Below are 27,115 nucleotides of genomic sequence, written 5' to 3'. Positions count from 1 at the left end.
TTCAGCATTGTTAACTTTATTCCTTAAGCAAATTGAACTTAGAAAATAATGGCATCCCTTATCAGATAACACATGATCTTGGAGCGTATTGAGAAGACTACAAATAGAAAAATTAATAAAGTTATTGAAACTTGCCAGGGTTCTACTGTTAACATAGTGAGTCAGTTTTCCCTCATCTGCTGAATAAAGTAGCATTAGATTCCCTTGTCCAACTTTTATGCTTTTATCAGTACTTCCTTCTGGACTTGACATCTTTGAGAGAGTTGAACTATCATCTATGTCATTCAAAGAGTCATAAAGTTAAAGTTAATTACTGTTATCTTTCAGTCCTACTACACTGATACAGACAACAGACCAGAGACAAACAGACAAAGTTAACAACAAAGCAATAACATATATCATTAACTAGATTGATCAGAGCTTGTGACTGTATAGGTGTTGAAACCAAGGGGAGGTACAGACACTGGAAATGCAAGCCAATACTTGAGTACGTTGCTCCCAGGAGCTTTTCCTGTATATGCTCTGACATAATGTTTTCTCATAGTCAAAGTAGCATTAGATAGAGGCAGAAGCTGAGACTCAATTTTCTTCCCATCCAAATCCTGAACAAAAACATGTGTGGCGGAAACCTGGCAAATATGTTCAGGACTCAGTCACACAAAGCATAAATTAGGGTCTGAAGTTTTTGAATAGTTATAATTTATAAATAATCAGAATGATAATCACTAAAAATTGAATCAAAGAAATTTGTTCGAATACCATATCTGATACATATGCACATGTTGTTTCCTTTAGCGTGCTTATTGGTACAAGGGTGCATTAATGGATACTATCAAAGATCCAAGGGGTGGGAAATACAAATAAATGAAACAGAGTATATGAATGCTTATAGATCCCTCAATTAGCTCATTCCATCAAACTTGAAGAAATTATCAAAACAAAAGTAAGTTTTTCTTATCATCTTTAAGCCTTCTAGCACACACAATAAACAAACTTTGTGGTCCTTCAAGAGGCAAACATATAGCTCTGAAGAATAAATTTGCTGGAATGAGTGAATTAATATATTTTTCAAGACTACAAGAAAATGACCCAATGATAACCAAGTTATTAAGAATAAAGAAAATAAATATAGGATAATTTACCTTGTGTAAAATACACAGATAGGATTGTTTATTCATACATGGAAATAATAACATAACAGAATAACAGAAACTATGGGCTAAAACCATTACATTGAACACTCCCCCTCAAGCTGGTGCATATAAATAGTATGTACCAAGCTTGTTACAAGTATAATCAATTCTACATTCCCATAAAGATTTAGTGCAAATATCTTCCAAATGATCATTCGAATTAACAAACTCAGTCTTGATGTTTCTAGATACAATCTTTTCTTGAATGAAATGACAATCAATCTCAATAAGTTTGGTCCTTTCAAGAAAAACAAGATTTGAACTAATATGAAGAGCAACCTAATTATCACATATGAAGTGTCATTTCAGTGACCTCTCTAAATTGAAATTCTTTAAGTGTTTAAGCCAGCTCACAAGTAGTAGAGGCCATAGTTCTATATTTTGCTTCACAAGATCTTGCACACCATTTTGTTTCTTTCTCTTCCAAGAAATCAAACTATCACCAATAGATACACAATATCCAGAAGTGGATCTTCTATCAAACAGAGATCTTGTCCAATCAGCATCTGAATAACATAGAACTCTAGTATGATTATTGTGACCATATATCAAGTCTTTTCCAGGAGAACCTTTAATGTACTTTAATATATAAATAATTGTATTTCAATGATCAACACATGGGGAACTAAGGAATTGACTCACCACACTAACTGCAAATGAAATATCAAGATGAGTAACAGTTAAATAGTTCAATCTTTTCGATTAATCTTTTGTACTTCTTAGGATCTGAGAGAGGCTCCACCTGACTAGGTAGGAGTTTGACATTAGGATCCATAGGTTTGTCAACGAATTTTGATTTCATTAATCCAGTTTTCTTTAAAATATCCAATGCATAGTTTCTTTCAGGGATGACAATACTATTGTTGGATTGTGCAACCTCAATCCCCAAGAAAAATCTAAGTTTGCCAAAATCTTTGGACTGAAAGTGGTGATATGTTGTTTTATTTGAGAAATGCCATGGTGATCACCAAACTGTAAGAACAATGTCATCAACATATATTACTATATAGATACACCATGCACTAGAGTGGCGGTAAAAAAATTGAATGATCTGCCTCACTGCGACTCATACCAAATTGTTGAACAACATTACTAAACTTTCCAAACCAGGCCCTAGGAGACTCCTTGTAGCCATATAAAGATTTGTGAAGATGACATACAATTCCTGAAAATTCCCTATTAAGAAAAACATTTTTGACATCTAGTTGATAAAGAGACCATCTTTGAAGAGCTTCCATGGCTACAAATAAGCGAACAAAAGCCATCTTTGCCACTGGAGAAAATGTATCACCATAGTCCAAAAATTTGTGTATAACCTTTAGCCACAAGAGGAGTTTTGAGATGATCAATAGTACCATTAGGACCAACTTTGATAGCAAAAACCTACTTACATCCAACAACAGATTTCCCATAAGGTAAAGGAACAAGTTCCCAAGTTCCACAAGTCTATAAAACACTTATTTCATCAAACATTGCATGACGCCAAGGTTACCAAACTCGAGAGTCTACGTAGACTCGTGAGAGCTCCGTAAACTCAACTCGTAGACTCGTAAGAGTTTACTTCGTATGAAAAAATATTTTAATAATAAATTAATCAAAGCACTTAAAACAAACGATTACAATACTAATAAAATAATTAAATTTAGTAGTAAAGGAGAATTACATAAGTTCAATGTAACCTAAATAAATAGGTTCATACAAAAATATTATAAAACATCATCTAATTGGGTTCTGAAGAAAGATCATCTTTTGGAGCATTTTTACTTCTACTTTTAATATATAAGGATGCACTTGTTCTACTTGAATTTGATCAACTCCTGAACATACCTAAAAAGAACATGAATTTAAAAAACTTATTTATTTGAAATTAAAAAAAATCAAATTTAAATTGTGTCAAATATTTCTTGTCATCTGCAATAGAAATTTCTAAACCAACTCAAATACTACGTTTCCTGAAACCAGAGAGAAAAGAACTTAAAACACGAATAGAGGCGAGAACCACTCAGCGATGATGCAAATGATTGGAACTGGGACCGGCGACCACCAACTCAGATGATCACGACCACGAACGGTGAATACGAATTCAGATCGACTACCACGAACCAAGGGAGGTGAGGCGACCATGAACGTTGACCGACAACCACAAACGAAGATTAACAACCTCGAACGGAGATCGGTGACGACGAATGTGAAACCATTGACCACTAACGTGACCTCAATCCAAACCTAAATCCGAGCACAGGGTGAGTTGTTTGAACCCTAACACAAGCAAAAGGGTCGTTTAGGGTTTAAAAAGAATACCCTTTGGGATCGCCAACTCGATTGCGAACTCTCAAGTTCAACCGAGTTTGCTTTCGACTCTACCAAGTTTGCTCCAAAACTGAGTTTGCTTCTAAGTTAACTCGGAAAGGGTGAGTAGAAACGCAAACTCGAACAAGTTAACAAATTAACTCACGAGTTTGATAACCATGACTGATACCAATGAGGATAAGCTAAGGCATCACCTACAGACTTTGCAATGGACAGAAGAAATAGATTGTTGCATAATCAGGAGAATTATGTTATAATTAAGTGCAGATTCCATTTTATATTTATTAGAACAGATTTGTTACTGATTTGATTTTATTTGATTTGTACAGCTTTAAACACTCATTATTTCTGGTTTTCATTGCCTATTATTTCTTTCTTTAATTAGGTTGTAAAACAGTCTATAAATAGATACTGTAATCACATTTGTAAGATATCTCAGAAATATATTTCATCTATTTCTTTCCACTTGGTATCAGAGCTCCTGATCCGCAATTTTTATTTTTTTTTAGCCTTCATTGCTGTCATCATTTTCCTTGACAGCCTTCATTGTTGTAATCATTTTCCTTGACCGCCTTCATTGCTGCAATTATTATTTTTTTTGGACAGCCTTCATTGCTGCAACTTTCTATTTTCCTTATCCTTTCTCCATCGACCACCACCACCGACCACCACTGCCGTCGCTCGCCGGAAACTGCACCGCTCGCCGGAACTGCCACTACTCGCCAGAAACCGCCGCCGGCCGCCGGAAACCACCACCGGAAAATTTTTCCGGCGGATTTTTTTTGTGTGTGAACAGGATCAAATTTTGCCAATCTGAAAAACTCAGTTGGTTTTGAACTCTCATGGACTCCCTTAGTAAGCCATCTAGCTATTGTTCCTTTACTATGAGTGGCAAGAGTTCTAGTTTTTTATCCTTTAATGCTTCTAGTACTGAAAATATCTGGATTATAGACTCTGGTGCTACTGATCATATGACACCTCATTCCTCTTCTTTTTCATCCTACACTACTTTATCCGGTAAGCCATATATTACTGTTGCTAATGGTTCCACTACCCCCATTAATGGTCGTGGTACCATTCACCTTCAACCTTCATTTCCTTTAAAAAATGTGCTTCATGTTCCCAAACTATCCAATAACCTCTTGTCTATTCAAAAGATTACCCAAGATTTAAATTGTGCAGTGGTATTTTTCCCTTCCCATTGTGTTTTTCAGGATCTTGCCATGGGGAAGACTATTGGAATTGCTAAAGAGCAGGGCGGGTTATATTATTTACAGCATGAAGAAAGTAAAAAGGGTGCTAGACTACAGGCACACACTTCTAATCTTCAGCAAGGTCGTGAATCTTGGTCATCCTCTCAAATATGGCTTCAACACAGACGTCTTGGTCATCCTCCATTTAGTACCCTAAAGTCCTTATTTCCTGTTTTATTTACAAAAGTGTCTGCTGAGTCATTTCATTGTGATGTTTATCAGTTTGCTAAACACCATCGGACAACTTTTCCTCCCAATGGTAATAAAAGTTCTAAACCTTTTGATCTTATTCATTCAGATGTATGGGGCCCTTCACCTATTCCTAATATCTCGGGTGCAAAATGGTTTGTTTCATTTATTGATGATTGTACTCGGGTTACTTGGATATTCCTCATGAAAGATAAGTCTGAAGTTTTTCACTTGTTTGTAAAGTTTTACAGAATGATTCAAACATAATTTGAAAGTCCAATTAAGAGATTGCGTTCTGATAATGGAAGAGAATATGTGAACCAAAACCTTTCCAAGTTCTTTGAGGAAAATGGAGTTGTTCATGAATTAACCTGTGTGGACACTCCTCAACAAAATGGGGTTGCTGAAAGGAAAAATCGTCATCTCCTTGAGGTTACTCGAGCTTTACTTTTCCAAACATCTGTTCCTAGATCTTACTGGGGGGAAGCAGTCCTAACTGCCACTTATTTGATTAATAGATTACCCTCTCGGGTTCTAGAGGGTGTTACTCCTATTCAGGTTATGACCACATTCTATCCTTCTATTCCCATGTTGAATAGTCTTCAGAATCGTGTCTTTGGTTGTCCTGCTTTTGTCCATGTTCATAGTCCTTATCAAGGTAAGTTAGATCCTCGTGCCATCAAATGTGTCTTCATCGGTTATGCCCCCAACAAAAAGGGGTACAAATGTTATCATCCTCAAAGTCGTAAAGTTTATATTTCCAAAGATGTCACCTTCCATGAAACAGAGCCTTTCATTGTATATAAGTGGGTGCAAACCTCAACCCTATAAGCCGGTTTTATGGGGTTGAGTTAGGCTTAAAGTCCACTTCGTAATATGGTATCAGAGCCATTTCGAGCCTATCCTAGCGAGTATTTGTTGGGCCTATCGTGCCACCCGCTATCAGGCCGCTATCGGACCACCCATAATATATAGTCCCACGCACGAGCTTCTATCTATCACTCTCGGCGTGAGGGGGGTGTGTTGGAGATCCCACATCGACTAGAGATGAGAGCCTTTCATAGTATATAAGTAGGTGCAAACCTTAATCTTATGAGCCAGTTTTATGGGGTTGAGTTAGGCTTAAAGTCCACTCTTTCGTAATATGGATTTGAGCCATGAATGAAGAAATGAGCGCGTTAGAAAGGAATGAGACTTGGGAGATTGTAGAGAGACCAAAAGATAAGAAAGCAGTGGGTTGTAGGTGGATATACACAGTTAAGTATAAGTCTGATGGCACACTGGATCGGTATAAAGCAAGGTTGGTTGCAAAAGGGTACACTCAAACCTATGGGATCGATTATGAGGAGACTTTTGCTCCAGTGGCAAAAATGAATACCGTCAGGATTATTCTCTTCCTGGCAGCACACTTTGGTTAGGCAATGCATCAATTTGATGTTAAAAATGCCTTCTTGCATGGAAGCTTGGAGGAAGAAGTATACATGGAGATTCCACCTGGTTATGGTATTGTTAATGAAGGGAATAAGGCGTGCAGACTTAAGAAGGCCCTATATGGTCTTAAACAATCACCTCGTGCTTGGTTTGGAAGGTTTACTCAAGCTATGGTATCTTTGGGGTACCGACAAAGCCAAGGTGACCATACTTTGTTTATAAAACATTCTCAGAATGGTAAACTCACTCTACTTTTGGTCTATGTAGATGATATGATTATTACAGGTGATGATGAGATTGAAAAACAAAATTTGAGGGAGAGACTAGCTGCTCAATTTGAAATGAAGGATCTTGGGAAGCTGAAGTACTTCCTTGGGATAGAGGTTGCTTACTCGAGACAGGGCATCTTTATTTCTCAAAGGAAATACATCCTTGATCTTCTCAAAGAGATTGGTAAGTTGGGTTGTAAGCCCACTGGAGTGCCAATAGAGCAAAATCATAGGATTGAGAATGATGAGGAAAACCCAAAAGTGGAGAAGACACAATATCAAAGACTTGTGGGAAAACTCATTTATCTTTCACACACTAGGCCAGATATAGCCTATGCAGTTAGTGTGGTTAGTCAATTTATGCATGATCCAAGAGAAAGACACTTGCAGGCAGTAGATAAAATTATTCAGTACTTAAAAGCCTCTCCAGGAAAAGGATTGCTATTCAAAAAGGGGGAAAACTTATCCATGAAAGTATATACTAATGCTGACTATGCAGGATCGATTGTTAATAGGAGATCCACCACAGGCTACTGCATGTTCTTGGGTGGAAATCTGGTGACATGGAGGAGCAAGAAGCAAAATGTAGTTGCAAGATCAAGTGCAGAGGCAGAATTTAGAGCCATGGCTCAAGGGGTGTGTGAACTCTTATGGATGAAGATCATACTTGATGACCTAAAAATAAAATATGAAGCTCCTATGGGTTTGGCATGTGATAATAAGTCCGCTATCAGTATTGCACACAATCCGGTTCAACATGATCGAACAAAGCACGTAGAGATAGACCGACACTTTATTAAAGAGAAGTTGGATGATGGTCTTATAGCCACTGAGTACATCCCTTCAAGACTCCAATTGGCAGATATGTTTACTAAGGGACTTCCCACAAAACAATTCGAAGATCTTACTTGCAAGTTGGGAATGATAGATATACATTCACCAACTTGAGGGGGAGTGTTGCATAATCAGGAGAATTATGTTATAATTAAGTGCAGATTCCATTTTATATTTATTAGAACAGATTTGTTACTGATTTGATTTTATTTGATTTGTACAGCTTTAAACACTCATTATTTCTGGTTTTCATTGCCTATTATTTCTTTCTTTAATTAGGTTGTAAAACAGTCTATAAATAGAGACTGTAATCACATTTGTAAGATATCTCAGAAATATATTTCATCTATTTCTTTCCACTTAGATGAAAGACATGTATAAAAAGGTTGAGATAGTCGATGGTAGTTTAAATCATTATAATGTGGAGAAGGATTATGAGTAGAATATATACCTTTACAAGGGGAATGGGAAGACCAGAATCAACCATCAGAGTCGGAAGGGGTAAAGGAGCTAGCACTAGAAGAGAGTCATCCAGTGGATGATGGAAAGTACGACGAATGTAAACTTGAAGAGGTGGTGGAGGAGGGGAATCCTTAGGTACACTAGACACAACAAGAAGATCAAAGACAACTGGAATATGTACTTGATAAGATGGACACAGGTGGAGAAGATAAAGACTTAAAATAAAAAGAAGACTTGATGAAGGTAACATCTCCATAAATGAAATAGCGGTTAAGAGAGGGTGAGAAACATTTATATCCTTTTTGAAATCTAGTGAACCCTAAAAAACACATACCTCAAAACTTTAAGTGGTAAGGGAGGAAGAGGTTCATGAGGAAATAAAATAAAATGAGGAATTTTATTCTCTAAAACCAAACATATACAATTAATTAGATAACATGTACTAAGAACAACATCACCCCAAAAACATTGGGGAACATCACCATGAACTAAAAGAGTGCGAGAGCTTCGATCATCGTGTTGTTGGCCCAATCGATGGCTATGGCGGAGCAGCAATGACAGTGGGTGGAAAACACCGGGCAATAGTGGGTTCACCAGACAAAAATTGAACCCTTAGCCTATGCTATTGATACCATATTAAGAATAAAGAAAATAAATATAATAAATATAGGATAATTTCCCTTGTGTAAAATACACATGGGATTGTTTAATTATAAATGGAAATAATAACAAAATAATAGAAACTAGGGACTAAACCCATTACATTCAACACAAGTAAATGGAACATGGCAACAACCCCTAATTTTGAAGTGATGGAATACACCTTTCAAGCACATACCCAGGTCCAACAAAAAATAAAATAAACTAACTACCAGCAAAAGAACTTACAGGAATTCGAATTACATCTTCCCTCTTCCAAGCAAGAGGATTATAAACAACAATCACCTACAAAGGAATAAAAAATTGTGAGAACCATTTTAATAAGCAAAATTCATATCTAATTATATTCATGCAAAAAATCAATATTATCCTTACCAAGATCTTTCCATTAACCAACGTAGTTTCTGATGGAGGACAGTAACTTATATTAAGAAGAGGACACTGAAAACAAATTCACATAATTTAGTATAATACCAAACGTTCTTAAACTGAGAAGATTAAGGAAGCCTAAGTTAATAAAAAAAATAAAGTGACAGATTGATGATAGTCAATAGCATATATTAGAAATCAAAACAATTAAAAGTGCCCAAAAGCATTTTCAATAAGATAAATAACTCCTTTCTCGTTCATTTATATCACTTATTAAGGACATAATAAGACAAGAGAAATAGGAACCCTTATCAGCTAAGAATGGTTAATGTAGTGAAATGTGTAACTCTAAATGTATAACTTTGGATTGACCATCTGATTTTCTACAAGTAGTAAAAGGAAAACAAAGAGAAGAGAAGCTCTGGTACCAAATTAAGAGAAAAACAAAGGTACAGAAAAAAAAAAAAAAAAAAAACCTTTCTATTGATTATTGAGTTTGTAGTAACGAGTTTTGGTTCACAACAACTACAAAAGATCATCTAACTGAACAACAAAATTCAACATATAGTGACAGGCTGACAGTTATAACAAATAAACTCACCTGAATACAACTGATCAAAGGAGTTATTCACTAGCAGGGTAGTTCAAGGATGCTTATTTGTTGCTGAAATAAGTTTGGCATGTGCATAAAGTGATAAATGATAGGGAGTCATATGATGGAATCCTAGAGTGTCTCATGCACAACAAATGAAGATATTATGTAGGCTTAAATATGTTTTTAGTCCTCAAAATTGGGGCACTATTTCTTTTCATCCTCTAACTAAAAAATTTCTCTTTAATCTTTTGATATCAGGAAATGCTAACTTTAGTATTTGGGGTGAGGGAGTGTTAGTGACATTGAAGATGTGGCAAATGGTTACCTACTCAGCATTTTCCCATGGATTTAATTGAGTGAAATGGTTTTTTAAAAGTTTATTAAAGCCTATGGTTTTAGTCCTCCAAATTGGGGACATTGTTTCTTTTGGTCCCTAAATTAAAAGTTTTCACCATTTCAGTCTTCTGATTTTGCAAAGTGCTATTTTTAGTTCTTGGGGTTAGACTACATTGGTGGCATTTCTTTATGCCATCATTATTTGAATTCTCAATCAACCTATGGAAACGCCTAGCAAAACTAACCTTCTTGCTTCGCTCTCACATTCCAAAATCTCAGTAAAAGGCACAATAACTCCAACACCAACCAAAATTCCTTTATTAGGATAAATTGTGCATGTTATCACCAACATGTCACCAAAGAGTGAAGTAGCTTCAATGGTGACAAATGTTGAGTGGAGCTCCTCTAGGCTGGTCTGAATGGGTCACCACTTTTCGGTGAAAACCCTAATGGAGAGGGAGATCAAGAGATCAGAACCACAACTTGCCAGAGACGAAAGTCAACACTGGTGGACATTTGTTGGTCACTCGAGCATACCCATTTGTGTAGGATGAAAAAATGGTGTCCTTGCAAATAATGTGTGTTAACAAAAACTAAATAAACTTTCAAAAAACCATGTCATTAAATTAAATTCAAGTGAACAAAAATCTTCCCCGGCTCACGTAAATCCTTTTCAAGTGAAAGTATGTTAAGGAATAACTTGCACAGAACGCAACAGGGTGGACCAAACAAAGTTCAATGTGGGAACAGTCAAAGACCCCATAATCTAATTTCAAAAGCGAAGATACGTAAAACAAGCCCTAATCACGAAGTTAAGACCAAATCGAAGAAGGGGACTCCAGGGCGAGTTAGGGGTTGATGAGCATGGCCAGAAATTAGCTAGACATGCCACCACCCGCAACTGCCAATGGTGAACGGAGAAAAGAGCACATTTGCTTCTAGACGCACATGAATGCTCTCATGACTGCAATTTTGGTGGCGCATGAGAGGGCTACTCTATTCGTGGGGTAGCAGGTTAGAAAGATGACCGCAGCAGTGGTGGCAAAAATGATAGAAAACTACTGGAAAAAAGATGCACAATGAAGAAGGGATGTTGAAAAATAGAAAGAAATGCGATTTTCAGAAAAACAATTTGGCACCGATGGACAATGAGTCCATCGGGAGGGAACAGATTCGACTAGGCTCTAGATACCATGTAGAGATAAATGATAGAGAGTCATTTAATGGAATCCTTGGGCATCTCAAGCACAACAAAGGAAAACATAGATATGGGCCTAGGTATATAGTAAAAATCAAAGATGAATGATTTTTGTTAGATGTATTTTATGATTAATTCCTCCATAAAAAATTAAAGAAACTTATGGTATAATTGTGGTGCATTGCCTGTTGGAAATCTTTCACTGGGTTCATCCTATGGGAACTTAATCTTTGATTTACCAAGGAAGCAAGTGCAGATGCAACCAATCTTTCTGCCTGAAAATTAAAAATTTGTATGTATAAGTTTATATTTATGATATTAATACTAAAGCAGAAAATTATTAATATGCACCTCTTCATATCCCAATGAGAGACGCAACGCATAATCAGATGCAACATGTTGTCTTTCTGTGCCACTAACTGCATCATGGTGCTGAGCAATTGCTAAAGCATCAGCTAATGCATCAGTGTTTGGTCCTGTTTCATTCCTCCCTTTAAAATATTCCAATTGCCTTGCAGCCTAAATGTCAATAAAAGAAAAGCAATAAAGATAGTCCAAACAAGAAAATGAGCTATTAGCTCACAAGCACTTAACTAATTACTTCATAAAGTAAAAAAGGTAAACAATTTACCTGATAGTAAGAACTCATCACTCTCACATAGCCCTTCAAACCTGGCCTACTTGTAAAATATCCAGTCCAATATGCATTTGGGTGATCTGCATACCTAAAATGTTGTGTCTTGAATTTAAAAAATTGGATCTCTAAACAATGTGTAAGCTTTAAAGTAATGGAAGAGATGGGAAAGGAAGTAAATGAAGGTGGTATTCCTATTTCTCAAGACCCAACTCTCATGAAAGCTTATGTTAGAATTAAGTAGCATATATTAAATAGATTTCTCATATATAATATTGATTAGTTGTTATTGAATACTAATTCTTAGTTGATTCAGCCATTAATTCCTGCAAAATTGGCCCTCAAAATTAGCATCAGATTCTATTGTGTGGAATGTTGTACAAATTATAAGTTATAAGTATATACGTGTGGATTGATTATCTCAGAATTCACTAAATTATATATGGTCTCTAATCTGAAGTGGAAAAAAAAGGGACAGGCCACGAAGATGCTGACCTTTGAAGATATAAGTATTGAGGAAAATAGCAATGGTAACCTCTCTACCATACAGAATATCTACGATAAAACACTTGAGAGATTTAGCAGCAAATTTATCTTTTCCTAAAGTAAGATCATGGCAAAACATTGCAACCACAAATTAGAGTTGAATAGAGAAGATGGCTTACTTTGGAGACAAAATAGAGTGAGTTTGGGAGGACAACAAAGGGTATGCAATTCATATGATAAAATGAGGTGAGTATGGCATTGCCCCAAAATGAGTGTTACATTGTGGCCCTTAGAATTAGCATATTAGATTCCACTGTATTGAATGTTGCATGAATTATAAATATAGTCATGTTGATTGTCACACAATTCAAAAAATTCTATAGCTTAAGCTATTAGAAGAAAGCTCATAATAGCTTTATTATATCTTGCACTTCTTTGTTGAAAGAAGGTTACTTTCTTCCTTTTGTTTGGGTGTTAAAGTTAAAAGAATGGGAATTATTTATATCCGTTATTTAATTTAAAGTAAGTTATTTACCTTTATTTCCCCTCATTAATAAGCTTCCAAAGAAAAGGTTGTGACTTCCCTCCCCTTGCCTTCTCCCTCCTTACCTCTAATTTCAAAGATAAATCTAGAACATAAGTATGATAAACTCACGGGAAGAAATCACCAACTTTAAGAGGCCAATATTCATTAGCTGCATATTTTGCATCAGTGTAGATAGATGGCGTTGAATATAATGCATTGACACGTCCATCCTGAGAAAATGTGAAACGATGTGCAAGTACAAATTGTAATTCCAAGGAGCTAAACTGTAAGTCTCATCAATGATATAAAACAATAACTCCAGAGAAACATTTTAGAAAAAAAACACAAGCTAGAGTACCTGATTAACATAGTGAATGAACTTATCCATCTGCCTAAACCATGAATTAGCATATTGATAACGGAAATCTGTACCCATTGTCCACATCATGTGATTTGTTTTGGTCACATTAGCCTAGAAACAGGTAGAAGATTTAGTCTGTAACATCCATGATAGACATACTCCATTTGAAACAACATAAAGCTAACTAAAATATATGAATAAAAATAAAAAAATTTACTCTCAAATATAATGCATTGACAAACTTTTCATAGGTCATGGTGTTATAGGTTCTCCAAAAAAGATACCTTGCAAAAATGTATGACTTTAACTTAAGGCTACAAATTTGCTAAAATTAAAAGGTGTAAATGTTTAAATAGTAAAAGGGAAATTGTTACAATTAATAGAAGCCATATTTTTTTTAGGTAATTCATATTCTTTATCATCCATTCCTTTTGTTGAGTTACAAGGAGATATTGTAATTATTAAAAGTGTGGTAACAAGAAATCATTGTTAACATTACTCCAGAGGGTAGAGTTCTCTCTATATATCCTCTTGGACGGATTTACATTCAATCAATTCAATGAAAATGTTTTTCCACTCATATAGTTTAACATTTTCAAGTTAATCTCTCGATCTTAGGGGCTCTGCATCCGCATCTTACACTTAGTCACCTTAGCTACAACTCTTTCCTTTTAGCTCAAAAGCTTACTCATAACCTAAATTGTTTTGTAACCTTCTTTCTCTCTCATTGTGGTTTTTAGAATCTTGCCACGGAAAGGTCGATTGGAATTGTTAAGGAACAAGGAAGGTTATATTTCCTTATAAACCTGGGACCCAAGGACAATTTTAGTAGACAAACAAGTATTGTCTGTCTTAGGTCTTGCGCTATATTAAGAAGTGGACTTTAAGCCTAACTCAATCTCATAAAATCAGCTTATGATGTGAGGTTTGCACCCACTTATATACAATGAAATGTCATAATCTCTAGTCGATGTGTGATCTCCAACACACCCCGCTCACGCCGAGAGTAACAACTCGTGCGTGGGATAACATATTATGGGTGGTCCAATAACGGCTCGATAGCGAGTGGCCTGATAAGCCCAACAAATTCTCGCTAGGATAGGCTCGAAAATGACTCTAATGCCATAAGAAGCCATAAAATTTTTTAAAAGAATGAGAAAGATACTCACGTCCATTATCACTTAGGGAGGTAAAGAGTGGAGAGGGTCATGTGGAAATAAAATAAAATCATGGTATTCTTCATCAAACTTCATGTGCTTATACACCTCAACAAAATGGGGTAGCTGAGTGCAGTGATAATGGATGTGAATATCTTTCTCATTCTTTTGAAAATTGTATGGCTTCTTATGGTATTAGTGTCATTTTTTAGCCTCCTAGCGAGAGTTTGTTGGACTTATTAGGTCACCCGCTATCTGGCCGTTATTGGACCACCCATAATATGTTATCCCATGCATGAGTTGTCACTCTCGGCGTGAGGGGGGTGTGTTGGAGATCCCACATCCCCCTCACGCCGAGAGTGACAGCTCGTGCGTGGGATAACATATTATCAGTTGTCCAATAATAGCCCGATAGCAGGTGGCCTGATAAGCCCAACAAACTCTCGTTAGGATAGGCTCGAAAATGGCTCTGATACCATATTAAGAAGTGGACTTTAAGCCTAACTCAACCTCATAAAACTAGCTTATGATGTGAGGTTTGCACTCACTTATATACAATGAAATGTCCTAATCTCTAGTTAATGTAGGATCTCCAACACGCTACTTTTGAATCCTTTCTCAAATTTGCTTCCTTCATCGTCATCTAGGACATTCGTCATTTTATGTTGTAAGGAATACATTTCCTTCTTTATTCTCTAAAGATTTTGTTGATTCATTTAAGTTTGATGTATGTCAATTTGTAAAGCATCAATGTGGTAGATATCCTCCTAGTAATACAAAAAGTGTTCAACCTATTAATTTAGTACTTTGATATGTAGGGGCCTGCATCAAATTCTAGTATATTTTGTGCTCAATAGTTTGTTCAAAAAAGTCAAGGTTAGGTGCGCCTCGAGGAGTGCAAGCCAACCTTGGTGGTTGCGTGACCAACCTCTCATCCACTCGTCGATCTACGAGCAACCAATTTCAATGTGTGTCCTCTATGTGCCGCCTTCCCGTTTTTGAAACCACTCGATGCCACCTCTGTCTAACTCGTTGGCTCTTTTGTCTTTAGTGTTGGGACACGTTCTCCCTCATGGTTTTAAGGTTCCTCTTCTCTTTTCTCAAGTTTGATCATTGTTCTTCATCTCTAAAATAACTCAATAGATTTCGTTGCTTTCTTTTCAACTACTCCGACCATTACAAATGCAAGACTCAACTGGAAGAATTATTTGTCTTAGTCTGCCTCCTAGGAGTTATGGTTCCTTGGACTAGGATACCAAAACCACATAGAAAATGAACTCAACTCAACTATATTCCTAATGCAAACAATAAAAGGTAAGTGTCTTACCCGTAACCTATATATATACATCAATAAAAGGTATAACATTGTATGTTAAAATACACTGTTTTCTCTATCATATTTATTCAAGTACAGTCTTGTACTAGGTATCTTATTTCTCATTTTGTATCCACTAAACACCTTTCAATATAGCACCAGAGTTTACTTTCTGCCATTGATGCAATTAGAATCCCTACATCAACTCAAGAGGCACTGAAAGATAAGAATTAAGTTCAATCCATGAATGAAGAGAATAGTACCTTAGAAAAGAACTAAACATGGGAGATTTTTACAAGCCACAAGATAAAAAGGCAATAGGATGCAGGTGAATTTATAAAGATGGCTATCAGAAACGAATCTTGAAAGAAAAGCTTGTTGCTCAATTCAAGATGAAGGACTTGGGAAAATTAAAGTACTTCTTTGTGATAAAAGCTTTCTACTCGAAGAAAGGCATCCTTATCTCCCAAAGAAAGTTTGTTCTAAATCTTCTCAAAGAAACAAGATTGTTTGCAAGGCACTAGAGTTCCCATAGAAAATAAATATAAAATTGGGAGCGATGAAGGTAGTTCTACAATGAATAAAATCAAAGACTTGTCTGAGAAGCTCATTTACTTAAGCCAGACCAAATTTGACATAGCTTATGTTGTAAGTGTAGTTAGTGAGTTCATATATGATCCAAGAGAGCAACATTTAGAACCTATGAATAGAATCCTTCAATATTTGAAGACAAGTCTAGGAAGAGGGTTGTTGTTCAAGAGGAATGGAAAATTAAATACGGAGGTGTGTGAACTTTTGCATTTAAAAGTTATTTTGAATGATCTTAAAGTGAAATGTGAAGAACCTATGACTCTTTATTGTGATAATAAACCATCAATTACCATTGCTCACAATCCAGTTTAACATGATATGACCAAGCACATAGAGATAGACCAAACTTCATTAAAGAAAAATTGGATAATGGGCCTACCACTACTTCCTACGTCCCATTTGGGCTTTAACTAGCAAATTTGTTAACAAAAGGTCCTCCAACAAAACGATTTCATGATCTCACATGCAAGCTAGGAATGATAAATATCCATTCACCAGGGGAGTTTTGGGCGTGCAGAAAATATTTTGTTAAGTTACAAGGAGATATTGTAATTATTACAAGTTTGGTATTGTAAGATACTAGAAATCATTGTAATCATTATTCTAGTGGGTAGAGTTCCCTATATATATCCTCTAGTACTAAATTACATTGAATCAATTTTCCTCTCATATAGCTAACCATTTTCAAGTCCTTCTTTAAGATGCATACTTTAGGCGTCAAAAAGATCCTATGGCAATTTTAGAAGTACAAGAAGTTCCTAAAAATCCTTTCCCACCAACACAAATATTTTTTCCCTTCAATGTGAAAGGTAACAAATCAAAATCCACTACATTCCTAGTTTACTAAGTAGAATTTAACTTTCATTCTTACACCTCCATTTAGCATTTGAGCTATCAATATACAGATTTCTATAAGACAAACAAAGAGGTTCAATTATCAGCCAGATCTCACCTGAGCTAAGGCGGCATATACAAAATCGTTGACCCTTTCTTGAACATTATAGTCAAATAGTAGAATGTCGTCCTTCAAATAGTCAAATAGAGAATTAAACATATTCTTCAAGTAAATTTTAAACAAATAAAGAAGACTACCTGAATAGGAGGTGAAACATCATTTATCTCAAATGTAAAACCATCAGGGGGGTCATAATGCCTGGGAAATATCCCAGTAAATATCTGCAATGAAGTTTTTTCACAGGAATAATTCCTCTAAAGAACTTATATGAAGGGGAAAAAATCTTACTAGTAAGTAGAAACAGAATCATTAGGCAACTAACCTGTGAAGAAGAGCCAAGAGACTTGCAACCCTGCCAAATAACCTCAAGAGTCTTCTCCTTCAATCGCTTGGCTCGATCTTGGTAATCAATTCTAGCAAAAAAGAGTGAATCGAATCCTAGCTGCAGCAAAGATACAATCACATAGGACTTGCAAATTCATAATGACATGCTAAAACTTTAATATAATTGTGTGTGAATGACTTCACACATAATAGTAGTACAATTTTCAAGTGACTAGAAGTGAAATCAAGGATGTTATGTTACACATAAGTGTCCACATGGTTCAGTTAAGATGAACATACCTCAGCACCAAGCAAGTAAGCCTGAACTGCAGAATGGCCAAATGGGTCAATCTGCCAACCAACTCTTGGAACCTTACCAAATTCCTCTTTGATAAATTGATGCCCCAGTGTGGTCTGGTCAATTAGATCAATGTAATGTGGAGTGGCCTCATCATGCATACACATACCCCCATTTCTTCAAAAACCAAATCAGGAACCAAAACAAAAGGTAGCATAAGAATAAGAAAGTACTAATCAGATTCAAAGTCACCGACTTAAGCATAATATATGCCAGCTATAAATTACGCAAAAGCACCCTCCTAAATTAGACATGAATTTGAAAAGCAATAACCATAAACTAGCTTGAGGAAGAATAACATAAGGTAGGCACATTACATGAATTCCAACTGACCCGAGTTGACAAGCTCCTTGACCTTAATTTTCATTGCTTTACTTTGCTGTCTCCACCATCTTTGGAAAAAAGCCTACCCATAAAAAAAATCTGAACTCAATTAAACCCACTACTTAGTTCTTGCCCTTTAAAAAAAAATAAAACACCACAAAAAGCACAGGAAGGTACTATTATTATTCCTGTACACAAATTCGAAACTCACTCACTCAGTTAGGCATTCTTGATATTTTCTCACTTCTTTCCTTTGTTGATGTATTTCACACATTTTACTTTTACATAAGCTAATTTTAACTTACAAAGAAGTTTATTTCATTTTTATCTTCTAGAACTCCTCATAAAGAAATGTGTCCAAACATGAGTCTCTTTGGACTAGCTTATACATGAATTAATTCGTAGAATTTCTCACATATAACTTCTCAAATATTTATTTTTAACATGTAAATAAATTAATTTTAGTCAATCAGTTTTATCATTTTATTTTCCTCTCCTAAAGTTCTTTACAAAAAAAGTTTAACCAAAATAGAAGTTACGCAGTGCAATGCAACTGAAATGCCATATATGATCAATTACCATCTCAACATATATGAACTTGCGATTCTTGTCCTCCAAGAGCGAGGATATCACAGAATCCAGCACGTTCTGCACACATGCACCCTGCAGCCACAAGTCACCTCAACTATTTGTTCATTATACAATTCCTAACTTTGCAGCCAAAAATAATAATAATAAATTGAAAAAAAAAAAAGACAGACCCGAATGGAGTTATTGGCTCCAACGTAGTACTGATCGACGGTCTTGAGCCAGCCAACATCGTCGTGGGAGTGAGGTACCAAGTGCACGTTTATTTTGTCTGGTACTATCCTCTGCGTCGTATTGTACTCTATGTACTCTGATTCCGCAACCCAAATCGCCGCCACCAAAACAGCGAATACCACTGCCGCATTGACCATCGTTGCTGCTACCGATTTTGCACTGATTTTGGCTATATATTCTGTGACTTTCGTTTCATTATTACTGAATTAAGTAACTGTAGCGTACAAGCAAAGACAGAACAAATGGGCCCTCCGTGAAGAAATAGCCTTTTTATAAAGAAAATATTATGATTTTGCATCCTCATTCTATTATTATTGAAGTGAAAATATAAAAATATTTCTTTGTATATAAATATAAATGATTTATACAAGTGAATGTAAATCATAGTTCATAAAAAATTTTATGGAATTGAATTAAACTTTTATTTATAATATTAAATTTTTTTAAAACTTAGATTTCTTGTCTCGGAATTTGTATTCCCAAAGTAATAATTAATATTCCTGTTTTTTTTTTCAAAATACTTTTTTCATTACGGAAAGTAAATAACTTTCTTTTGGAACCGTATCTTGTCGAAAATTTACCAATACCAAAAACCAACCTAGACACACAAATCAAAATTCCAAAGACAATTTAGGCATTTAAAATTTTAATGTAGATCCAAAATGATCTAGTATAGGAAGCAAAAGTCAAATGTTATTCTTCCTATACTAGATCAAAAGTCAACTGTAATTTTTATTAGTTGTATCTTCCAATTTTAAATAATTGTGTTTAAATTAGACACTTAGATGAAATTGTATAATTAAAACTTAAATTTTAAGTTATTTATTGGAAATGAGTGTTGTATCTTTAAATTAGAAAATGTGGTGTCTTCAAAAAATTGAATAATTCTTCAAAGAGAAGAAAGTTTTCTTAACGTTAAAAAGTTACTCACCTTAAAATCCTAGAAAACGGTTGTTATTTTACCTTAACCACACTCCTCGATTTCCTCTATATTAAATCGAGGTTTAAGTACCTTCTTAACTTTGAGGATATGATAGATATCAAGATCATAAAAAACCTTCATCGATTTATAAGTAACAAAGGTCTCAATGTACTCTTGTCAAGGATTATATATCCCTTTTTTGGGTAAGACATTTTTTTATGCTTTTATATGTTGTTCTTGATAAGTTCATATGACCAGTATTCTTTTATGAAAAAATTATGAAAAAAAACCTCGTGTTGAGGCTAGTGCTCCTGCTCTAAAGAATGATTTACATGTGATCACTAAAAATATTCAAAAAAGAAAAAAGTGAAATGAAGAAGAGGAGTGATATGGGATCTTCATCAACTGCTTTGAAGACAACAATGACTACAAATCCACCTATTTAGCCAGAACCCTAAATTCTTCCTTGAGCTACTCTTTAACTAAACATTCCTCGACCACTTCCCTAAACAAAAAGTTCCAACCAATACTTACTAGGCTTGCTAATAAGGAGCAAAGAAGGTCCATTCACCTGAGTTAACCATATGTTATTGCGTTGGATTCCAATTATTTCTTAATTATTAACATGAAGGCCAACTTGAGTGTTTCGACTCTTGTGAGATAATGTTGGTGAGGTGTATGGTGATCATCCACTAATGGAAAGAAGTTATCATTGGCAATTCTCAAATGGTGAGAAAAATCCAGGAGTTGGAAAAAACATTGGTTAAGCGTGATATGTCTATCACATGAGATTGCTTAAGGAAAAAATGAAGGACATAGAAGAAAACAACTAGTCTTTAAAAGGTGAAGTGGAGATATTGAAGAAGCGATTGGAAGAGGCCAAGGAAAAAGCTACAAGAGGTTGAGGTTAGAGCAATTCATCTTCAAGAGAAGATTGAAAAATTACACAAAAGTAAAGGGAATTTGAAGGGTAAGAATATCACACTTACAATAATGCGTTTCAAAGGGTATTTTGAGGGCTTTAAAAAGGTTATGCGTCAATCTTTAATTTTTTTTTCTTCAATAGATGCTAGCCAAATTGACTTAGGCAAAGATGTCATCCATGAGGAGTTAGTCAATGACTAAAAATATTGTATCTAAACTTTAAAACTATAAATATATTATTCTATGTTATTGTTAGTAAAGTTACTACTAGTGCTCATTATCTAACAAGGATTTTAATCATTCAAAATTTTCATGTTTGAAAATTTTAGCCAATGTTCTAATCCATGATTTCTAAATTCATCACTTGATAAATCTCTTACTTTGTATGACTTGATAATTTCTTTACTTTGAAGGACTTAATATACTAATTATTTGATAAATCATTTAATTTGAATGACTTAGGTACATATATAAAATAACTTTCATTAATGTATTAGTTGTTATTTTAACTACTTAGGCATATACATTAGACATTTTAATATGATGTCCGCATCGTTTCATTTGAATGATTTATTTATATAGTTATTCAATAACTTTGATCTGACTGGCCATTTACTTTGAACTATTTATTTATATATATTGAATGTCTTTGATATGACGTCCTAGTTGTTTACTTTGAATTACATATTTAGATATATTCATCAAATATCCTTTGATATGGTATCATAGTCATATGGACATCATTAAGTCGATGTGTCATCTTTAAGAGATTTATCAAGAATTTGAGATTTTATTTAAGAATGTATATCGCTAAAACTTTGTTAGAAAAAATCTTTGTCAGGGATAAAACCCAAGCTAAGAAAAAAAAAATACATACTACCTTTTCAAGTGTGTTGCATTCCAAGTTCTCTGTAAAAGTTTGACAAATAATTCTTCAAGTTTGTATGCTCCATTTTGAAAGAAATCAGTTACCTAGTAAAGATCATGTCAATCGGGTGTCAATTTTCCTTCATGTTTATCTTTTCAAGCATTTCCTAGTTTTTGTCATATTGAGTCTCCTTTGTGGAAAACTTGTTCCATGACACACGTTAGGCTATCCTTTTTTTTTTGCAATTTCTTCTCTTATTTCATGAATTTGGTCCAACTCCGCCTTCAATATATCATTATTACTACTTTTATAAAAAATTTGTCTCTTTCAAGATATCTCTCCAAGTTTGATTGGAATCATGGAATTTGACACATATTTTAGTTAGAAATGAGTTTCCTTTGTAGATGATTAACATAGTGCAATAATAATCCCATAGTATGTTGGACATCTCTTCGGCCTATAACCTTTTTATTGACCAAGTTTATTTTTTTAGTTCATTTAAAATGACCATGTTAGCTACCTCAACTTCATCATTGGTTTGAGGATGATCAATGGATAATACTCACTGCTTGATATTGACTTGTTGCAAGAATTGCTAAAACCTTTTATCTTTAAACTCACAACCATTGTATGTAACAATCAAACGTGGGAGACCATGTTTGTATACACATTCTTCCATGAGAACTTTTGTACCTACTAAACAATGATAGATGTCAAAGGTTTGACTTCTATCAATTTAGTGAAATAATCAATAATTATTATAAAAAAATTTACTTAACCTTTAGCAAGTGGGAAAGTACAAAGTACATCCATTCCCCATGTTGTGAAAGAACATGAAGTGGCTATCACATGCAACTTTTCTTGAGGAAGCATGTGAAAATGCCAAATTATCCTATATACAACTTAAAGTTGTCCTATATACAAATTAGGAAGCCATGGAGGAGCTTTAAAAACCCTTTTTTGAGTTCTCAAGTGAGGATTTCTAGAGTTCCTCAAGTTATTTCTATCCATACTAGAAATGACCCAAAAATACAAGGTCTAAAGTAAATCATATTCTACTTTTTATAAATTTTTACAAATATTTATAGATTAAGAGTTACAATGTCTTTTGTATAGCTTGAAAGTGGTCTCTGCTCTTAGTTGTATGCTTGGTGCATGTAAGGTTGAGGATGGTCCTCTATCACTTTGTGTACTCAGGTTGAAAGGACATTGTGTAATTGCGTACTTGATGCTTAATATAAGTGGAGGAATACCAAATAGCCAAGAATGACTTGGTGTAGTCATTATAAGCTAGAAGTGACAATTAATATTTATAATTATTTATTGATAAGTGAAACCTTTTTGTAGTTGGAAAAAAAGAATTAGATGTAATACATGTTAAGAAGAACAATATAAAATTAAAATGTTCTATGTTAGTTTCTATCATAATATTTTTAATCTTAGACAATCTTTTGTGAATTTGTTTGAAAGTATGTTTGATTTAAAAGAAACAAATTGGAGTTATTATTGAACTATTATTATATCCTTTCATTGTAACTAAATTTATCTTTAACATGAGAAAAATATATTGCTTCTTCCCTTAAATATATGCAAAAGTTAGTTTATATCTAATAATAAAAAATTAACATTTATAAGTTGATGTTAACTATGCATATCTTAGCCAACAAATCGGTTATAGTGGAGAGATAACCAATTATATAAGTGCATCACCACTATGAAAAAGCAAGTGGAATGAAGCATTTTAGGAAAAGAAACATAAGCCTACTTTTCCTCTCATCTTTATGTCTTGAGTGAGGAAGCATGACCTATGTGGCCATCATTTCATCCATCTCATTTATCAACTTTTTTATTGAAGTAAACCGAATCCATTATCTCAAATAAGCTCTCTTCGATCCTCTTCACCATTACATGCATGCAAACAATTCAAATGTAAATTTGATGTAGTGAATACTATCCCATTATTTACGACCAAAATGATATTGTTTAAACATCTAATCCTTTGTTATGACCTTATTCAACATCCCACAACAACAAAGATAATCACAAAATAGTTTTTTATCGTCTTTTCAAAGAAAATAAAATCATAACACGAAAAAAATTAAATTATAAAAATATAAATGTTAATATAAATTATTCTTATAAAATAGAGCAAATTATACTTACACCCATTGATGTTTTCTCAAATTGTATTTAAAATTCTACACAAACCTTCCTTTTATTTTAAAAAATATATGATTCACTTTATTATACATTCACTTATAAAAAAAATTATACTTAAGATATGATAATAATAAAAAAGTTTGAAATCAAATAAATAAATCTCATAATTATATAAACGAGTGCGAATTTAATATTATGAGTTAGTTAATTAAGTTATATTTAGAATTCATTTCTTAATATTATAATATAGTTATTTAAAGTATATTATAATAAATATGTTGAAAATCACATATCGATTATAAATAAAGACGTATATACATAGTGTGTACAAATATCACTTTATAAATCTATTTTATAAAATTGAGTTAAATTTAAAATATATTTTTAATAAAAACAAATAAAAAAATGTGTTAATTTAAAAATATTTTTGAATATATTATTCTAGTTTATTTGATTAAATATGATGGTAAATAAAAATGTAGAGTTTCTTTGATTTTATTATTTAAAATGTTTTGTAGAGTGTATACCGCCATAAAAGGGTAATAAACGTTGAAAGCATTGCACTTTCGCTTTGGAGTGACGCCAATAATACCCTCACCATTTTCACCCTTCTTTCTCACCCTTTTCACCATTTCCCTATATAATCAAATTTCTGTGTACGATTCCCCGAATCACTGCAACGGCATGGAGGATAGTTTCAGAGTGCGTGTGGCGAAAGCCTTTGGTTCTCTTCCAATACCCTCTTCTTCTATCAACTCTCTATGGTCTCTCACCGAAGGCGAAATCGATAGCACACCCTCCAATCGCACCCACCAGCCCCAACCCCAAACCCAACCCTACACTTTTTCCAGTTCGCGGGTTCAGCAGGAGGACCTCGACGATCTCGAAGACGACGACGACGAAGAAGAAGCGCCACGTGGACCCTCTAAACCCCCCGATTACGATGATGAACAGTGGCAGATTAGGTCTGGTATTGGCCAAGATTGCACCCTCGATTACGAGGTATATGCCGCTCATCCCTCTCTATCCTTTTCCCCTCACTAATATGTTGTTATGAACTAACATTATGCACTTGTAATTTTAATTCAACCAATTTGATGATGAAAATTGTTTTTTTAACCTGCAATGAAAAAACCCTTTTTCCTTTTAATTTGTGTTTACCCTCCGCTTTTGTGTGGGGAAATTGTGTAGGAAGAAGATTTGAATATACTGAAGAGTCTGTTACTGTTACCAGTTAGTTCGCCCACGGGTCCACTTGTACCTGGTTGTTCCACCTTAACTAGTGGTCTCTAAGTTTGAGGGTTTTTTGGTTTAATGTGAAAATTTCTGTAGGAAAATGAATTTATTGAAGAGTATATTTTGAAGGTGATGGACTAAGATTATTATATATGTTTAAATTTCAAATATCATGAAACATGTGGATCGAATCGGATGGAGTTTTTTCATGTTAGTCAAATGGTTTTGTGTTTGAACCCAGTGTATGCCTGCCTGTAGAGTAGTCCTACCCGGTTCAAGCAACTGTAGAGGATACTTGCAGTCTGCACCAAATTCTTTTTTTTGAATTCCTTTTATTATTGTTGTTGTTGTTGTTATTTGTGTAAGCGCAGAACTAGAACTTAACTTGAGGAGGGCACCCTGTTTTTTCTTTGCGATTCTTGTTTTTGTTGTCACTGTTTGTTACTAGTTTTTCACAATCAAAGTTTGGATTGGAAAAATATTTGACTGAATCACACTTTATGCAGGAAGAGGAAGATCAATATGACAAGCAGGCTATTGGCAAAGAGGATTCGGGTGATCGTGTGTACATGAAGGATGTAAAGGACGATGGAGTTGAGATTAGTTCTAGCAGTGTTTTCCCTACTTCGTTCAGAGATTTTGTGCGAGATCCACGTGCAAATCATTTGGCTGCGAGGATTAGGCTGAAGCAGGATGATGAAGCGGCTAAAAAAATTGATGCCCTACATGTCTCTGAGAAATCCACACCAGACATGGGTGGTGGCGGAGATGCTACTAACCCCAAGTCAATTTTGAAGAGTAAGGATAATCCTTGTGAATCCAGGCCACAGAAACGGGTTCGGTTTGATCCTGAATGTGATGATAAAGATAATTTTAATGATGATGAGCACGAAGAAACCAGGGATGTTCGCATGAAGACCTCTTCAATGGAAGAGGTTCCTATGTTGGACCAGTTGTCAAAGTCACAAGAATTTGATTCAGCAGTTCCGGATTACATTCGAAATCCTTCAAGATACACTCGATATACCTTTGATGATTCTCCAAGTGAAATTGATGACAAATCGAATAAAGAAGCATACATGAGCTTCCTTTTGCAGTTGAACAAGGGACCTGAATCTCAAGAGGATGAGGCTTTGGATGATCTTCCATCTGTAACCTTTATATCAAAGAAGAAATCTGGTGATGCCAATATGAGTGACAGTGAGATGATTTCAAAGCACAAGCTTGATGCTGGCGTAGAGGCCGTGAATAGAAAAAGCTTCCCTGTTGGCATAGCTGCTGGTGACCCTGAAAACAGTGATGTTTCTGCAATGGAGGAAGATGAACAAGAAGTTGGGGATGTTAGAAAGAGCTTGCTGAAGTTCAACCGCAAGTACAGGAAGAAAACCCAAGAGTTGGAGGAGCCATAATCAGATTTGTACCTTTTTTCCCCTTGTGTCTCTCAGACTAATAGTCCAATTCATCAGTTTCTAGATGGAGAACTGCTATTGTTGTAAACTTTAACTCAAGGATAATAACGCATAAAAGACGTGTTAAAATATTTAGATGTTTAAAAGTATCAAATACTGCAGAGTTGCTGTTCCAATTTTCACTTGGTTTAATTTGTTAATTTAAATCTGATTCTGAGCTTATAATTGGTCATGTTACGATTAGTTTTGTATACAATTGTATGCAAGAATTAAAAGCATGTGTGCAAAAAGTTGTATGAGGACATCAGGGCCCCTACAGACAGGAATTGAGTCACTGCTTTCCAGAACTCGTCCCCAACTATGCATAGGATGTACTTCAAAATCAATGCACAACGTCATATACATCATTGTTGGGATTTTCCAACAGAGGATCTAATATCAGATAGAGGAAGCCAACCCATGACGAGACATGATTCTTTCTTTCAAGGAGAAATAAACAGACAAACTTGCTTCTTCTCTAACATTGACTTCAGCTCTATCATCCATAGAAGTGATGACCTTCTATTTATCATGACATTCGTGGTCTGTGGATTTCATTTTGAATCCCATGGCAACTCCATAAATATGAAATTTAACTAATTTTT

General features: G+C 34.7%; 2 protein-coding genes across 5 annotated transcripts in view; one reads left to right on the top strand and one right to left on the bottom strand.

Annotated features, from left to right (window-relative positions):
* LOC137813606 (alpha-mannosidase At3g26720-like) overlaps positions 1–19,238 on the bottom strand; it is a 45,797-nt gene extending 26,559 nt beyond the window's left edge. Inside the window, exons 1-16 of one of the 4 annotated variants that reach the window (XM_068615957.1) lie at positions 18,892–19,238; positions 18,710–18,793; positions 18,140–18,212; positions 17,749–17,923; positions 17,447–17,566; positions 17,262–17,345; positions 17,122–17,193; positions 13,104–13,217; positions 12,875–12,975; positions 11,731–11,824; positions 11,451–11,618; positions 11,285–11,374; positions 8,977–9,042; positions 8,830–8,886; positions 407–629; positions 136–275 (exon numbers count right to left, since the gene is read on the bottom strand). In XM_068615957.1, coding sequence (XP_068472058.1) covers positions 136–275; positions 407–629; positions 8,830–8,886; positions 8,977–9,042; positions 11,285–11,374; positions 11,451–11,618; positions 11,731–11,824; positions 12,875–12,975; positions 13,104–13,217; positions 17,122–17,193; positions 17,262–17,345; positions 17,447–17,566; positions 17,749–17,913 — 1,494 coding nt within the window. In that variant the 5' untranslated portion in view covers positions 17,914–17,923; positions 18,140–18,212; positions 18,710–18,793; positions 18,892–19,238. Of the gene's footprint in view, positions 1–135; positions 276–406; positions 630–8,829; positions 8,887–8,976; positions 9,043–11,284; positions 11,375–11,450; positions 11,619–11,730; positions 11,825–12,874; positions 12,976–13,103; positions 13,218–17,121; positions 17,194–17,261; positions 17,346–17,446; positions 17,567–17,748; positions 17,924–18,123; positions 18,213–18,709; positions 18,794–18,891 lie in introns of all 4 variants that reach the window. The other 3 variants (XM_068615956.1, XM_068615954.1, XM_068615955.1) reach the window with 3 other exon arrangements.
* A 5,139-nt stretch (positions 19,239–24,377) lies between these two features.
* Positions 24,378–26,647, top strand: LOC137813605 (uncharacterized). Its single transcript, XM_068615953.1, has 2 exons — positions 24,378–24,828; positions 25,569–26,647. Exons 1-2 carry the CDS (start codon positions 24,511–24,513, stop codon positions 26,469–26,471), a joined length of 1,221 nt encoding a protein of 406 aa, XP_068472054.1. The 5' UTR covers positions 24,378–24,510; the 3' UTR covers positions 26,472–26,647.
* Positions 26,648–27,115: the final 468 nt, after the last annotated feature.

This window comes from Phaseolus vulgaris, chromosome 1 (genome assembly GCF_000499845.2).
Source record: "Phaseolus vulgaris cultivar G19833 chromosome 1, P. vulgaris v2.0, whole genome shotgun sequence".
NCBI lineage: Eukaryota > Viridiplantae > Streptophyta > Magnoliopsida > Fabales > Fabaceae > Phaseolus > Phaseolus vulgaris.
This window is presented reverse-complemented; position numbering and strand designations above follow the sequence as displayed.